The sequence below is a fragment of the Xenopus laevis genome, chromosome 8L, assembly GCF_017654675.1.
Source record: "Xenopus laevis strain J_2021 chromosome 8L, Xenopus_laevis_v10.1, whole genome shotgun sequence".
Lineage (NCBI taxonomy): Eukaryota > Metazoa > Chordata > Amphibia > Anura > Pipidae > Xenopus > Xenopus laevis.
Window position 1 is genome coordinate 61,747,019 of NC_054385.1, and position 18,845 is coordinate 61,765,863.

At 35.0% G+C, this 18,845-nt stretch overlaps 1 protein-coding gene across 5 annotated transcripts in view; it reads right to left on the minus strand.

The window, feature by feature from the left end:
- The window catches only part of fgf13.L (fibroblast growth factor 13 L homeolog), a 185,195-nt gene that overhangs the window by 19,276 nt on the left and 147,074 nt on the right, over nucleotides 1-18,845 (minus strand). For all 5 annotated transcript variants that reach the window (XM_018228963.2, NM_001093030.1, XM_018228965.2 and 2 more), the window contains 2 exon segments: nucleotides 18,319-18,429; nucleotides 15,679-15,782 (listed from right to left, as the gene is read on the minus strand). In XM_018228963.2, coding sequence (XP_018084452.1) covers nucleotides 15,679-15,782; nucleotides 18,319-18,429 — 215 coding nt within the window.

An 18,845-nucleotide genomic window follows, 5' to 3' on the forward strand; every position in this document is an offset into this window, starting at 1 on the left:
AAAGTCATTAAGAGAAAATGGTCTAAATAAAAATAATAAATATAGAAATGTTAGTCTTTTTACTTTCACTAGTTTTCATGATCAAGCAGTACTTGTTAGGGAACTCGTTTCTATATAGCAGGGTAATTTCTCAGGAACAATCCTGTAATTTCAGACAATGTTCCCTTGTCTGGGAAGAGGTGATCAACTACTTTTTGTTCAGAAAACATTGGTTCCCCACTTAAATGGCCTGCTAATCTATCTAACCAATCAGATATTTCCATTGCACAGGGAATGACTAAATGCAACATAACATGTTCCTAAAGGGTGCTGCAATCAACTTATCACCACACCATAAGCCTTCTAATATATTACTCATGTTTATACCCATGTAAATATCCCATTACCCAGATATTTTGCAAGAAACAATTGATAAATAAGTTATTTAAAGGAAAAATAAACCGAATAGACAGATAATGAAAATAAAAATTATTTGAAATTGTCTGTTTATCAAGGGAAATTAATTGAATCATCGTGTGAATCTGGAGTCCAAACATAAATCTGAGAAGTACATTTTTTGCCCTGTATAGTTCTTCTTTCTAACTCATTTTAAAGAGTTTTATTTTGAAATATAATCCATATAGTTCTTTTTGGTAACTAGTTCTATGGTTATATAGAACTAATTAATTACAGTCCTTGGAGGGAAAGCAAATATATAATAATATAGATATGCTAAATATCAGGCCTGAATCTCACAAGACAAGTGTAGGGCTTTGCCTAAACACAGAATATATGAATACATTTCCCCACCAAAGTTAGATTTGCTCACTCATAAATGCTCAATGTACCATGCTAAAATTGCTGCGGTAGAGGGATAGTTATTTACTCTTCCTTTGGATTGAAAGGGCTTGAAAGGATATTTGGCATTATTTTTTCAGCCTCAACATATTACTATGTTACCAGCACATTATTGCTGTAAGTAAAGAAGCACATCATCCTAGCAGATACTTGAGCGTGCGTCACTTGTACACAGCGTTAGTGATTAATGACTGTTCTGCCTGACAATATGCTAGGGGCAAGATGCAGACTAATGTATACAGTAGCTGACTTGAATGTATGAACAAACACTTACTGCATGCTGAATACCCAGTGCACGTCATTTCTCTCTTACACGTTCTCATAGTCAAGAGCAGTCTGAACACTTCAAATCTAACCTCCTGTCGATTCAAGGCAAGCATTTTATTTAGTGGGACTGTGTCTTCTGCAATATTTTTGAGCAGTGAAAATATCAATTTTGTACTGTACGAGTCATTACCAGTATTGTGCTGCAGGGTTTATAACAGCATTTTTTTAATGTAATATTTTAAAGGTGCCAAACTTGAGTGCAAAATATTTTTTTCACCAAAACTATATAAAGGGGTTCTTTCTGTAATGTCTCTATTAGTCCAAAAGTGTGTAGGATATGACCTCCAGTATATCTTATTTTGTCCATGAGTAACTGGGCATGGCTAGCACCTGCCAGAATCAATAAGCACATTTGAGTATTTACAATTTAAATGGTCTATCTGAAACTTCCACTAGCCTGCAACAGCTAGCATAAATATACCTCTCCTTGTACAGGTTGGCTCATAAATTACATTTTAGAAAATCCAATAAAGCCTTGATTTTACTATGTTTTTAATGCTTTCTGAAAGTAAAGGTGATATTCTGAGATAATTTGCAATTAGTCTTAATTTTTTTGGTTTGTGAAAGTTTTAGCTTTATGTTCAGCAGCTTTCCAGTTTGGAAATTTGTCACCTATCTAGTTGCTAGAAACCAATTTACAGTAGCAACCAGGCAATGCATTGCAAGAAAAACTGGAAAACTGGAAGGAGAGAGCATAAATTAAAAGAAAAGTAATAAGTTATCAATAACAATAAAATGAAAGCTTCACAGAACAATATATTTTTGCCTGAATGGGTCAGTGACTCCCATTTGAAAGCTGGTAAGAGGCAGAAAAGGAAGACAAATGATTCATAAACTATTGAAGATTGAAGAACTAGTGGAAACGTTGTTAAGCTTGGAAAAATTCTATAACAAACTAAAATATAGTGCAAGTAATACATTAATTTAAAATCTTATTCTTGAACCTAATAAATGTATTTTTTTTAATTGTAATATTGGTGTATAGATAGCCAAATCAGGTCATTGTGTCTGATTCTGTGGTTTCAGAAAGAGCCAGCACTTCACAATGAAACTCTCTTCAGTTAAGCTCCAGGAAATTGGAGGAGTCGCAGTGGGCCTTGGCTTTTTACTACTGAGTGCTATTCTCATATCTACCAGGGAACTGTTATCTTGTGTCAGGAAGCTTTTACTTTCCCATTGTTCTGGCTGCGGATACCACTCCAACTTGCAGTGCAGCAGTAAAGAGTGACTGAAGTTTATCAGAGCACAAGTCACATGACTAAGGGCACCTGGGAAACTAACATGTCTAGCTGCATGTCAGATTTCAAAATTAAATCTATTTGCTCTTTTGAAAAAGCAGCACTATTAACTGATGCATTTTGAGAAGAAAAAAACATTTTCCCATGACAGTATCCCTTTAAAGGTGAATTACCCCTTTTCGGTAATAATACTTGAAATTTAGACTTCATGAAATGTAATTAATGGGGTAACTGATTAAACTATTGGGAGAATGTTAAATTATAACATGGCAGAGCAACAATTTATTAATCTACAGGTCAAAATAAACTTTAGAATCAACAAAATATTTTGATAATTTATCAGTTATATTAGGCTTTATAATATAACCAATAGGTAGGATGATTATTATCAGAAATATCCAGTATGCCATAGGGAGCAGTGATTTCACTGAACTTGAATAGGAATTATTTAAAATAATACATTTGTTTTAAAGAATCTTAGATTTTACCAGCAAACGAATCACAGCAGTATTAGGAAATGTGCCTCCTGCAAACGAATGATGTAATATATAAAGATTTATTTGCAAGTTAATTTCCCAAAAAACTGACAGGCAGACCTGCCTGTATAGGTTTATATTATTAAACTTAGCCTTTAGAAAAAAACACACCAAATTCAATTGGATGGTTTTAAAATGAATGTTTTCCCTATAAATAAGTTTAACCATATTGGCATAAGATATTCTGCCTTTATGAGCTGACACACTGTGCATAGATTGCATTAAAACAGTGGTCATATTTTCATGGTAAAGGTTAGAAGGCTTTCTTAGCTTAAAAAATGATTCCCTTTCTAAATATTCTGTGTTATGGGTTTTATTCTATAAACCATTACAGGTGGAAACATTAGCAGAGAGATCCAAAAATATGAAAACTATGTTAAAGGAGAAGGAAAGGTTAAAACGAAGTAAGCCTTATCAGAAAGGTTCACCTAAATATACCAGTAAACCCTCAAAGTAGTGCTTTGACCCTCTGTCAAAAGAAACACTGCATTTATTTCCTTTTTTATGTACACATGGGCTTCTGTATCAGACTTCCTGCCTTCAACTTAAACCTCCTTGCCCTGGGCGTGAGCATGCTCAGTTTGCTCCTCTTCCTCCCCCTCCCTTCTCTGCTGTAATCTGGGCCCAGCGCTAAAATTGAGCAGGGAGAAACTCAGGCAGGAAGTGATGTCAAAGCAAGCTAATATTCTAGCTGCTATCCTAAACAAACAGAGAGCTTCTACTCAGGTATGGCAAAACATTCTAAAGAATAAATATAGCATGGCAATAAAACGCCTCCATAGCTTTCCTTCTCCTTTAAGGGAACATAAACAATTATAATAAATAAAAATTTCTTTGGGCTTTTAATTATCGAACATTTATGGCCCAATAACCACTATTTTATCTCTTCAATTTCCCAACCCCTGCATCTTTTTCTTTTGTAGTAGAAAATCGAACACGTTGCTATCTTCATAACAAACAAAATCCAGGTTCTCTAATCTATTGCAAGCCCTGCACTCCACATTGTTATAATTCCAGGAAAAGAACAACAATGCTGATGTGAAAGAACAAGAAGATGGGTTTGGCAGTTACAACATAGTGTTCCTGAGCCTCGTGCATCAAAATGAAAAGAATATACTGGAATTCTGCCCTATCAGCCAGGCAGCATTTTGGAAGATGGTAGATAAATAGTAGAAGTCCTGAATAATAATAATAAGCCATAAAAATAAAAAGGAACCCTTGTAGTAGATCTGTTTTTATTTTGCCGGAGTCAGTGAACCCTGACAGTAAATAATTATTTTAACATGCAGACTGAAAATAATAGAAATGATGACACTTCAAAAACAATGCAACACCAATCATAAAGAACTACTTAAATAAACAGTAACCCCAAAAAATTAAAGTATTTTAAAGTAATTTAAATATAATGTACTGTTGCCCTGCACTGGTGTCTTTGCTTCAGAATGACTACTATAGTTTATATAAAAAAAGCTGCTGTGTAGCTATGGGGGCAGCCATTCAAGCTGAAAAAGGAGAAAACTGATAGATTACTTATCAGATAACAGATAAGCTCTGTAATAGAATACAATGGTATTCTACAGAATGTAAATGTTATCTGCTATGTAACCTATGCTTGAATGGCTGCCCCCATGGTTACACAGCAGCTTGTAAACTATAGCAGTCATTCTGAAGCAAAGACACTAGTTATACAGTGCAGGGCAACAGTACATTATATTAAAATGACTTGAAAACACTTTCATTTGTTGCCGTTACTGTTCCTTTAAAACTTGTTTAAATTAAATCTATCTAAAATGTACTTTCCCCTTTAGTAGCAACCACTTTATACACTACAGTGATTTTAAAGGAAACATGCACGTTTGCTAACTTTACCGGTTTGTCAAGATGTTATAAAGGAGACGACTACTTTTCTTTCAAAAGGTAAATGTGTGTTGGTCAGAGCAGTCAGGGAATTGTATCTGCTGCAAGCCTCCTTTACATCTGCTGAAAAATATGGACTACTAGGACAAAGAATAATCTTGGAATTCATTTTTACTTGAAATGTATCTTTTCAGCAATGTTTTCTTATTGGGTTTATAAACAGCTCCTTATCTCCCAAAACCCCACTGCACAAGTAATAGCTCACCTCTTCTTTGTCTCAGAATCAGAAATAGATACTGTATGAAACACCTGTTCACCCAGGATTCCTAAATTCTTTACCACAAGATGGATTTATGAGAGATGGTACCAAGATGGCACCCACTGCAACTGCTATTCTGATCCATGGAATGTTCTAAGATGAACACTAGCTTCCTATTATGTGTTCTCCTGTTTGTATGTCAGGAAAACAGAGCACATTTGGATTTCAAAGACAATATAGTGTATGTCCCCATAGAATATGAGTGGTTTGCTGGATTAAGAAACGGAGCTGAGGTGGGGAATTCTATCAGGTTAGATTATGTTTAATGATCATATCCCATCTGCATGTATAAGTTAGGGACTTGCTGTGCATGGGAAAAACCATGGCTGTTTTTTTAAGCAATTATTTAATCAATAAAGCATTGATTTAATTTACCAAATGTTATTGGTAAAAGCAATTACACTATCTACGTCTTAATGGGTGGAGCAGCCACTGAAGTTATTTGACATCAGATATAAAGTAATTTTGGGCAACCACTAAATAGTAGGTAGGGTGGAAAAGTAGAGAATAAGTTGGATCATCAGAAGGTGATACTCAATTTAAATGGGAAAACTGTAAACAGAATCAGTTTCAGCAGAGATGGCATGAGTTTTAAATTTGCAGTGGTTCTCTCAAGTAGAAAAATATAGCTTGTGCCAATTATTATCACAGGTTAAGTAACTGATGTTGCCTAATGGAGAAATATATGTTTAAAAATGTTTTGTGCGGCTAACATAAGCAGCATTACAATGTTTAGCATTGTGCAGGCTTTAATATATATGAGATGTGTGTCCTTCTAGAGAACTAATGTGCTGTGTGTGTGAACAAACAGGTGACGGAATAAAAGATTGTATTCAAATGATCATTTTGTGCTCTTTTATAATCCTAGCATCACATAAACTGACCCAAATTAGGCTGAATGCTAGAGCTCTTCAGGGCACGAAGCTAAATTTTCAGGCTTGGCTGGACTGTTTTGAGGACTCAACAGAGGCAAATGATACAATTACACAAATTGGATGCAGTTCTCATCCTCTGCAATCATCCTTTGGAAGAATAGAAATATAATTTATCCAGAGGGTGCATGCTTGAATTATTTAGATTCTTTTAAAAAATATTTCATTCTCAAAGTAAGGTGGCATTTTCTTCTTCCATCTCACACACATATCATCCTGCAGTCTCCAAAGTCAATGTTGCAGACCCCTGGCTCGCAAAGGAAAGAGACTGTCAGTATTTTCAGATGCCCTTGTGAGCACAGATGACAGTCAACTTGGCAGATGCTCTAACTCTGCTAATAGGGCTCATTCTTAATGGCCTTTAACTGTTGCTTGGTGCTTGTTCCCATTTAGTAAATGGTAAACATTTAATTTTATAGTGCCAATATGCCCTTCAATCATGAGTTATTTCCATAATAAATACGTATCATAATATGCATAGCTCCCTGGCTCCATATTTCTTAAGGTAATTGTTTATTTCCTTACCCATAAACCAAACATCTTCACATACATTGTTTTACCTTAGCTTTCTGCTTCTGACTAGCATATCTGGCATATCATACCATTATGTCTTTATTCTGTTTACTGAATAGCTTCTGCCCTCATATTAGTGTCACCCACTTTTGATCAATTGGTACCTGTACAGAGTCCCCTATAGCTGCACTTGAATATCACTGTGGTTTACATAACCACATTCAAATTTCTAATTAGATTGTAAAAATTACAGTATTCTGTTATCATTAGGTAAATATTTGAATTACAGTTTTTGCATGCCAAATAAATAAGATCAGTGCAGTAGCACTAAACAACTTTTCAATTGGTGTTATAGGTTTTTTTTTAAATAATTTTATACCTTTCTTTCTTCTGCCTATTTCCAGCTTTCAAATGGGGGTCACTGATCCCATCTAAAAATAAATGTTTTGTAAAGCTACAAATGTGTTGTTATTGCTACTTTTTATTATTCATTTTTATTTATCAGTCCCCCTCCTGTTCATGGTTCTCGATAGTCTATTATTCAAACCAATACATGGTTGCTGGGGTAATTTGAATCCTAGCAACAAGTTAAATAACTCACAAACCGCAAACAATAAAAAATGAAAACCAATTGCAAATGTCTGCATCATGCTAAAAGTTAATATAAAGATGAACAACCCCTTTAAGCATGGCAAGTGCAAATCAATAACAGACACATTCATGCCCATCCTCTTGATCTGGATTTCTCAAACTTTAAAACCAGTTTCACTTGGGTGGCCTGCTTGCAGACTGTCGAGGCGTTTTCTAAACAAGCTTATCCTGAAATGTCAGTCTTCCATTGTTTATTGATGTATTGGTATGTACATTTCACTAAAACATCATTACAAATATCACTTCTTCTTTTCTAAAATGTGCACATTACTTATTATGTTTTTACAATATGCATGTGACTAAAGCTTACTCTTATTTCCTAATAGATTGTCTGCAATCCAGGAAAGAGAATGATTATTCACACAAGACCATTAAATGTAATGTATTGATAAATATATACATACACATATACAGTTAGATCGATACATTTGCCTGGTTTACCCATAAATCTCAAAATCTGTTCAATAAATGTATATTTTTGTTGTGTAATGCAGTTAATGAGCTGACTGTGTGAGGCATTTGCATCATGAGCTTTTGAGACATAAGTCTTCTGTCTGAGATACCATCAGCCGTTTGATGATAGAACTTATTTGAATCCCTTTGGTGTTGTCAGCTATTGTACTTCATTTCTTGGAAAATTAAAATACATTACAGATCAAAAGTAGAATAGATGTCTAATAGTGACAGCACTTTCTAACCAAGTTTCATAAGAGCCAACACAGTGCTAAATTATGTATTTGGGAAACATTTCAAAACTTGATGGTCTGGGTGCTCAGGGAAAGCTGAGTGGGTGGAAGCTTTCATGAACATTCCCAAATCACCAGTCTAAAATCTGCACAACTGCTGGAGCACAAAATACCTCCAGGACTTAAAACTCTCTTTTATGAGTATCTGGCAGCCTTGGTTAATGTTTCCTATAACCATATAGCAATGTATATGTGATTGAATTATTTTTAATATTTAATGTTGTACTATTTTTATTCCTTCTAGTGTGCAAGTTCTCACAGCTGATTACAAGTCTTGGCTGCCTACTGTAGCATTGTTTCCTGATACCTGTAGTCAGAAAAGGAGAGATGCTATTTTTCATAGCAATTACATTTTTAAAATAACTAGACATTTGTAATTAATGTATTTCAGTTAATTTAAAATTTCTTAGGCAAAACTGTAATTTTGGAGGTACATCTCTTTTAAAAAGCAAGTTTACAAATTGAGAAATAATGTGTGCTTATCTAATTATTTACAGTCTCAGTAACCTAATCATTAGGTTAAATAAATGCATAATTTTAATTGAAAAAAACTTGAATTTTTTTAACCCGACAAAAGTCGAGTTTTGACTGAAAAATACCCTTGAAAACTCAAATTTTACGTGGAAAACACATTTTTTAGAAGCTGTAAAACATTGTCTACTAACCGTGGTAATGCAGGGAATGGTTAATTAATCATTGCTCTTTTTTATGAGTGATACCAATTAATAGTGCGTGTAACAAATGATTTCTTAGTCTCTTTTCTGCATTGAAATGATTCTGTAAGATACATTTCCAAATCCTGACAAGAGATACACGCTGGAAATGATTTGGTTGGGTGATAGAGCTCCTAATACTACAGCCACCCCACACAGCAGATTGGTGGTTGACTGCTCTAAGTTGAACACATTCTGCCAAACTAATACAGGTACAGGTATGGGATTCGTTATCTAGAAAGTTCCAAATTATGGGAAGGCCATCTCCCACAGGCTCTATTTTAAGCAAATAATTAAACTTTATAAAAATGATTTCCTTTTTCTCTGAAATAATAAAACAATAACTTGATCCCAATTAAGATATCATTCATAGTAAATGGAGGCAAAACCATCCTACTGGGTTTAATCAATGGTTAAATGTTTTTTTTCCAAATTATGGAAAGACCCCTTATCCAGGAAACCCAGATCCCCAGCATTTTGGATAGCATCCCAAACCTGTATCAGAAGAACACAGAAAAAATACTTAAACCTATGGCAAGAAACCGGAACACATGCACAAGAACACAACAAGGCCACAGAAACTCCTTGCAGAAAGTGACCATGTCTCAATCACATCCAAGACACCAGCATTACAAGGCAGCTATACTGTACACTATGCCACCACAAGTGCCACTAATTTTGTTTGAAGTAATAACTTATTTAACTGTCCTCTCCACGTTTGCATAAAAGGGAATACAATGGAAAACAACTACTTTCAGTGGAAATCATCATCCTTGTATTAATCCCACATACATGGATACTTCTGTTTCTCTTCCTTTCCATAAGGATAAAACTGAGAAAATGGAAAAGCAAACTAATTTGCCTGTCTAAGTGAGGGCAGCATAACTTGCCCACATAAGGATAGATAAACATAAATTCAGGACAACATGTTCTTTTCTGTCTGGGAATAGGGCACGGTGGGATTAGGGCAAGGGAATACTTGCTTCAAAATGTCAAGTGTCCTATTAATATTTCTGAGTACTTCATACTCATCCAAACCAGCTGGGTAAACGGCAGTGCATTTGCTGTTTTAACTTTGCCAATGATTCATTGTGTAAGCAGTATTCCAAATAAGCATGACAGCACTGAGTGAACGTATGTCAGATACTGTATGCTATAAATGGGTTATGTGAAGAGACTCAGAGAGGCCATCATCCATAATTAATGCTTTGGAGGAAAGGAGATGGGCTACACCGGGGCTGGCCTTGGCATCAAAGAAGCCTAAAAACGATAAAGCTGTTAAAAAGCTTTATCTTTGAGAGTGTGAGCTGTAACTATATCAGTCAGGAAATTTTGAGGGCACTGGGGAAATGTGAATGTTTAGCCTTGTGGAATATAAAATCTGTTTCATCTTCTACCAAGTACTATATACAGTTCATTTGAGCATGTAATATATTTGGCATATATTGAATTTGTTAAATGCTGCTCTACTTAAAATATAAAATCATTACTTGTTTTATAACCCTAAAATGCTAACATTTATGATGCAACCATTAAAATGTTTAAAGAATACGTAAAACCCCTTTTCTTCTCTGAAATTTATTGTAAATAGCCCCCAGAATAATATACCTTTCTCCCTGCATTCAAATTCTCAGCCAGTTCCCACTGGGCCTCCTATAGCTCCTGGCCTGAAAGGTTCCAGTACGAGAACTAAGTACAAAGATAGTTTTGTAGTGGCTCGCTCTAGAAGTAAAAAGCAAGACTAGGGTAATTAGTAGAGCAGTTTGAGGCTTTACAAAGGAGGCTAGTAAAGGTTAATAATACCCTGTGGTGTCGATGCTGCCAGTATAAGGCCTCAAGCAGTCAGGCTCAGGGATAGAGGGATCCTTAGAGTGCAACATCACGTGAGCTTCGCCAAGTGCTGAGGATTTTCACCAATGCAGACAGTACTACCTCTAGGTGTTGTAAACAATACAGCAATGATTGTGTGAATAACAATTAACTGAAATATTTACTGATTCACATCACTCTTTAAAGTTCAATACCTGCAGTCCCCTTTCTTTCAGCTAAGTTTTAAAGTTTTTTTACACACCCTTAAACTAATGCAACATCAACAACCTAAAGGCACAAGCAGCCCTATACTTACCACTCAGTCTAGGTGTCATTGGATACGAGGCTTTTATATATATATATATATCTTTGCATCTAGCACCTGCCCCTAATTATTGCAAAGCCTTATAAGCCTATAGCACAGCTTTACAACTTTTTATTCCATTATCCTGTTAATTATATGTAGAATTTATTCTAAACGTAGCAATCTTCTGTAAATAAAAAAGAAATGATTAAAAAAAATCACTCTGACCTGGAAATTAATTTCCACAGAGCACAAATTGTTCATGGGGCAAGTCTCTGAGGACTGAGTGACTGTGGCTTCTGTTCCGTCGCAGCAAAGCATGAGGGGGACTGTGTGTTTAAAATTACCTTTCCGTGAATTGAGAAATCCCGCAAATGGAAGGAGAAGACCCTCTGGCTCACTTGTACTTGTACAGTATTTATATGAAACTCCTGACAGAAAAGTCTTTTCCTTTCTCTAGTTGCTACAGCCTCTAGCAATATAAAAGACACATAAGTGAAAGGCACAACAGGAATTTCCATAATTTAATAGAACAGAAGATTTGATATTGCATCATAAACCTTCTTGCTTCATAAAGTCTTTCTAGTATGTAAGGAACACTACATAGAAACTATTAATGTTAAGATGACATTGAAGGTCACAGAGATATTGTTACCTAACAGTTTCGCTGTAGCATATTTGCACTTGGCTGTTGTGTCTGAAACATATTTATTGTTACCCTATGAAATCTGGATATTTTAAAATAGAAACTATCATAGCTACAGCATCCTTTCAAGCTGTATTGAGTATTTAACACAGTTTATTCCCACATTTTTCTAAGTTATCGTGTGTTTACTATACAAATGTTTTATTAGGTAGCTCCAGCAACATTTTTCCACAAAAAAAATATATAAAAAACCCCAACTCAATCAGATTTTTTAGTCGCCGGATATTTCTAGTGCTCATTTGCTAACACTGTTTTACCTGCAGCTGTCTGAACTAGCTAATCTCTGATTGGTTGAAATGGACTATTGCCCAGGTTGAAATCTACCCAGGGATGATGACCCATCCTGAAATCAATTGGTTAGGTAAATCAGTCTTTAACTCAGCATAAGGGGGTTGTCTGCAGTAGAAAGAAAAATGTTGGTTTGAAGAACTTAATATAACTAATAATTCTTTAAAAAAATAATACAATACTTGTTAAACATTTACTGACAATTCACTATAGTTTAAAAATATTGTTGAATATTATATGAAAAGTATATGAATATTATACTGGACGTCTTTATAATGCTTTGTTGTGCACTGTAATCTGTGGAAATTAGGGATGTGCAAACTTTTAGTGTGTTCTGTTTTGCAAAAAAACCTTTTAAAAGTCTATCCTCCTGGCACCATGTTTGGAAGAAACTGGCAACACCGGAGCCTTTTTATTTTCTATTTAAGTTGGAATCCTAGAATCCTACATATATAGATGTATGTAGAAAGGAAATTAAATACAATATGATTCCAATCTAGAGCCACTAGTCCAGTTGAATGGTAAGATCACTGTTTAGTTTCTATGTGGCTGTTTTGTTTTTGTTTTTTGTTTTTTATAATGCAGGGGTTTAGGAATAACAGTTGCCACAAAATAACGAATAAGCGATTCTTCATTAATGTTTTATTCTTATGTCTTTTACATATTTGTCAGTTTCTCAAAATGGAGATTATGGAATTGCTTTTTAGAACAATGCAGAAGCAAAGGCCTTAACTCAGCCAACATAAATCACATTGCAATAGCTAAATCAGGATGGAGGACCTTGTAATAAACTGTCATACGCCGTGGAACACTCACAGCACAGCTATCGATTTAGCTGGCATCCTTCAAAACACTGGGCAGGTACAGCTCCAAGATTACTGGGAATGGATATGCTGCAATTTCTGATGAGTGGCAACAAAAGATTAGCAGAATATAATCAGTGCGGTAAACCTGGTCAGAAAATGAAACCCCTAAGGAAAAAGTAGCCAATAAATCAGATTCCTAATTACCCAATTTATATTCTAACTATAATGATGATAGCATGCACAAATAGTGCAGATATGCATCTCTGCTAGAATGCCCAGGCTCCCTCTCTTTTCATTCTTTATGTCTGGATCTGTAACTGATTGCTTTCTTGGATTTGTCTGAGCTGAAATGAAATCATATTTAAGCACTCTTAGCCTCTAATTTCCAATAATATTAGTTTCCATCAGGGCAAAAGATGGCAAGGCTATGCAATGCAATCCTGCTTGAGTAAGCTGCCAGCATAATGTCAGTGTTTTAGCATCAGCCTTTACCAGCTGCTTATATGTGCCATACTAGTTCCCCATTAAGAGCTGAACATTAAGCTGTATCATATTGGTTTTTAGCGAGTCCATCTTGGTGACCAGTGAGCCATTACCCTCGCTATAGAGCTCTGCACTCAAGACTTAAGTAAAATCCTTAAAATGATAACTCATATTTTAAAAAATACCGTTGTACTTAAATATGTGTAATGAATGTAACCCAGTGTTAACATTTTCTGTTCTCATGCAGGATGAATAATAAAGGCAAATATCTGATTAGGTAGCTATGAGTTACAAAGCTGGAGCAAACCTAAAACCACAAAATTTTATAGTTCAGTTTTTAAAACGATCAATAACTCATGCTATAGTAGATCCAGCTAAAACCATTACACAAGAGGGAAATACAGGTATGGGACCCGTTACCCAGAATGCTCAGGACCCGGGGTTTTCTGGATAAATTCCGTAATTTGGATATTCATCCCCTAAATCTACTATAAAATCATGTAAACATTAAATAAACCCAATAGGCTGGTTTTGCTTCCAATAAGGGTTAATTATATCTTAGTTTGGATCAAGTACAAGCTACTGTTTTATTATTACAGAGAAAAAGGAAATCATTTTTAAAAATTTGGATTATTTAAATAAAATGGAGTCTATGGGAGACGGGCTTCCTGTAACTCTAAGCCTTCTGCATAACGAGTTTTTAGATAATAGATCCCATACCTGTATTGGCATTATTTGCTTAAGCTATACAGTGGAATAACTTTTGTACATTTTGTGAATACATATCAAATTAACACATATACAGTAACAAGAATAAAGGGCTTATTTATCAAGTGTCATTATGGATCGAATAATAAGTTCCAGTCGATCCATAATGATTTATTAATGAAAATAACTATAGCAGCTGAACCAGAACAAAGCAGAACAAATCCTTCTGAATCAATCTAATTTAAGTCGATATAATTTAAGTCTAGCTCCCAGTGAATCATTTGCGCAATTCATATGCAATTGATATCCATCAATATTGATGTTATTTGAATGAATAGCAGCAGAAAAAAATCTAGAACCGTTGCCTATAACCTAATATGGATGCAATTGGCCAGATCAGATCTTCTATTGGGGTTTGAGATACTGAATCCCTGAAGGTTACATACAATGATAAATAATGGTTTTTATTTATCAATCCATAGTCCAGCAAAGATGGAATGGCTATGAATCCTGCAGGATTTCCCATTTAATCTAGAATAATTTATATCCTAAAACTTTACTCTGGTTATACCACACCAGTTAAGACAAGAGCTGGGTGCAACAAAATATAACACACTCTACCATGGGAGTCGTCTACACTATGTTTTCGAAAGTAGTGGGTAGCAATTCAATTGCCAAAAAATAGAATGTAAATGGTTTAGGGAACAGATCATATGGCTTCTCAGGATACAAGCAATTAACTCAAATAATAGGAGTTTTAATATGTCTATCATGTTTTAGCAGAGACAAATCTGGTAAAAGAGGGAGGAAATGTCTAAATTAATGGTTGAATTAGAAACAATTTTTGTCTTATTTCCCTTTCTATATATATATATATATATATATATATATATATATATATATATATATATATATATATATATATATATATATATATATATATATATATATATATGTATGGGACCTGTTATCCCGAAAACTTGGAACCTGGGGTTTTCCAGATAAGGGTTTTTTCTGTAATTTGGATCTCCGTGCTTTAAATTAATTCAAATTGTTAAATTAATTATTTTAATTAATTAAACCCAATAAGATGGGTTTGTCCCCAATAAGGATTAATTATATCTTAGTTGGTACAAGGTACTGTTTTATGATGATGACCTTCCCCTAATTTGAAACTTTCGGGATAATGCATACCTGTATACATAAATTTTTAAAAAAATTTAACGTATCCTTTTCTGTTACACCCTTATCAATTTATATCCATATTGTGGCTCTATTTTTAATTCAGTATATATGTCTAGAAATTGTCTTTCATCCCGATGGCCTGATTATATTCTTTACAACAGTGCCATTGTGTTGATTTAATATTAGTAGATAATTCTATCTACTGTATTTGCTTGTCTTTTATTATTATTACTCTGTATCACACATATAATACACACACTCATAAGTTACCCTGGTGGGCTCAATTTGTTTGTTTTAGTTACATGTCAATGCATATTTTTTTGTTGTGGTGTTTCCCTTCTGTGTGTTGAATGTTTTTGCCATAGCTGCACAAGCAAGAATCACTTTTGGTAATGAATTACCTAATAAATCACATTAGGTGCAAGTCAGTTGAATGTGCAGATACAACACTGGTGCAACACACAAATGAAGTCTGAAAATATCACAGAAGGCAGTTGTTAATTCCATGGTGCTTTGCACCTTATACCGAATACAGCAAAGCAAGCTCAACCAACAGTGCAGTGCAAGGCACAGATTTAGAAGAGGGTATATACACAAGTAATATATAAAGAGTTTTAATGGGTGCCCAAAAGTTTGCACTTTGAATTTCACCCTGGGATCCTAAATGAGCCCTAATGTATAAACAACTGCAGTGTACAACTAAGAAGAAATAGCACTTACTGATGTGTACAAGTATCCTTCACTGTTCATGGCCAAGTATAATTTCGTTTGAACACCTTGAATAGCCACCACTCGTAAACCAACTGGTATAAGGTTGAACACAGCTAAAGAAAAGGAAAAAACAAGTTACACTGAGGGGAATTCCAATAAAAACATGACTCCTCCTTCTATAGGAGCATTATGTACAAGCATTATGCATAAAACAGAAATAAAATGGCGCATCTACAAATAATTGAACACTCTCCAGCAATACATTTTAATTCACTAGATAATGTACATTTTCGGTCAACTAAAGAAATTCATAAAGCCACACAAGCATTTGTACAGCAATTATGATTAGATTTTGGGAAGTCAGTGCAGGCTCAATTTTGCATTCAACTAGCATTATGGTCCTCCATACACTAACAAGCCCTTATGTGTACTTCAATTTTATATAGTATTGTTAGTAGATATCTAAATATTATTTTAAATGCACAGTGAAACCAACTGATATAAGGTTGAACACAGCTAAAGAAAAGGAAAAAACAAGTTACAGTGAGGGCATTCCAAAAAAAGTATGACTCCTCCTTCTATAGGAGCATTATGTACAAGCATTATAACTCAGAAATATAATGGTGCATCTACAAATAATTGAACACTCTCCAGCAATACATTTTAATTCACTAGATAATTTAAATTTTAGGTCAACTAAAGAAATTCATAAAGCCACACAAGCATTTGTACAGCAATTATGATTTATATTCACACTTTTATGGTCTTCCAGCTGTTGCTTGCAAGGTGCTGGAATGTTGCAGTATGAAATCCCAATCATGCTGCCCAATAGTCCCTTGACCTCAGCCAGCTGCCTCTACCCCATCCTCAACCACTTATACTACTATTATATTATACACTCAAACCTCTGCCTCCTTTTGTCCCATCCCTAATTAACCCCACTCCCCTAGACAGGTGCATTGGAGTTTCTTGGAAGGAAATTGGAAGGAGCATGTAGGGGCACATGTAGATTTTGTGAAGTTCAGTGCAGGCTCAATTTTGCATCCAAACTAGCATTATGGTCCTCCATACACTAATAAGCCCTTATGTGTACTTCACTTATATATAGTATTGTTACTAGATATCTAAATATAATTTTAGATGCACAGTAAATCATCATCACCTAAGTTAGGAAATGGAGGCAGTGGTTGAATGAACTTCAACCAGTTGTAGTCACATAACTAACTTTTCTAGTACTAGCACAGTAGAGTAGAGGTTTTGCAAACTGTAAAATTTCCTCCCTCTTTTTAGAAAGTGTTAAAAGAGATTTGGGTTCAGCACAGTTTTACTGCATATAACACTTGCAGGATGACCATAACAATATTGAATTATGTGTTTTGCACCATTAAAGAAAGGAGTGGAAGCCCATGGGGTATATTTATCAAAGAGTGAAGTTCGAGATCGCCACAGTCCTCTAGAGAGAAATTCCGCCACTCTCCATTCATATATATGCAATTTTATAAAGAGTGTATCAAAGGATGAACTTTCACTTTCACCCATTGAGAACTACTCTTTTAAAAACAATGGATAGTGGTGGGATTTCACTCTAGAGGACTGTAACTTCACTCTTTGATAAATAGACCCCATGTGTTATCTATGAATTATGCTTGAGAGAAGAGAGAAACTGAAATGTATCTCAAACCGAAAGAACTTGCTCTCCTAACAAATACATAGTGTTAAAAACTGTAATTATTCATGACTTTTTTTTTTGAAGAATGTTTCTAGTATTGTACTTTAACTACCGAACACATGCTTGCTGGTCTCCTAGAAAGGAATATGTTTGCATTGCTAAGAGGATATATATACTTTTGTTGTATACCACAAACTGTTCTAGAGTGAAGGGAAAATGTTAACTTTATATAAATTATGGTTCAGTTCTACTATTCTGACAGAGGAAGCATGCTACTTCTCTAGAAAAGGCAATGATATATATTATACTAAATGTACAGATAGCTTAATGAGAATGTTTGTGTCGCTCCCTGCTCTGATGCTGCACACACGTTTGTTTACACACACATATAACTGCTATGCTAGTACAGCGGGGAATGACTATTTGAAAGAGACTATTGCTTGGAGATAGCACCTTGATGGATGCAGCCACTTCACGGCTTTGTAACAAGTTTTGACCACAATTACTTTAATAAAACCCTGTCCCGTATTGATGGATTATTTCCTTTGCTACTCCATGAGAGACTAATAGGCAATTATCTCTAAAACGAGTACATTGTACTTTTGCTGAGAGTGGTATTACACAGGAAAAAAAGTCCATGGAGTTGCATTTTCATTAGTAACATCTTCACTTACAAAAAGACTTGTAAAAGGTGGAATACAAGATGGGAGCTGTCTGGCTGACATTGTGTGTGGGTGAAGACATGCTCTTTGATATATTGCAATACAATCAAGAGGACATCTGTGGATCACCATGGAGATAACATTTGATTTGCTAGCTAACACTGCCCTCAGCTTGCTTTCATGATGCCATTTAGCCAACAGTGCAGACTTAGCAATGAACTCGTAGGTTAAATATTGATAATCCATTTTGATTTTCAAACCCTAAAGTGGTCAGGAAAAGAGACACCATAACCAACAAATACAGTGAGTACTACTTACTGGCACTGCTTTCCTCCTCCTTTGCTCCATCGATTGTGCCATCTGGCTGCAACTGCAAGTGGTACCCTTGCCTGCTGTAGAGCTTAGTTACTATTCCTTTGAGTTGAGGTTCTACAAGGAAACAGATAAAGGATACATACATGAGACCCTTTGTATTTCTAGTCCTATTGGAATTCATCTGCATTCCAATACAATACACCATTTGAGAAAATTAGATTTTTTTAAATGTATTTATTATGACTTTTTTCATATTTATGTAAACACATAAATACTATGCATGCATGTAACTTAAAGCCAGATGAACATTGTTGCATTTTGTTAAAGCCCATGGTTGGTGTATGCAGTTTAAGTCACACGGATCTTAATTCTCAAACCCCTTACTTTTTTAAAGAGCTGTGTCTTCTCCTAGTCCTCCCTGGAGTAGTAGGTGCATACCCAAAGCAACACATACATTTAGAATAACTGAAAATCCAGTCCATTATACAGCTTTGCACTGGTGCTTTTGCTGCGATCAAAAGGGGGTACCT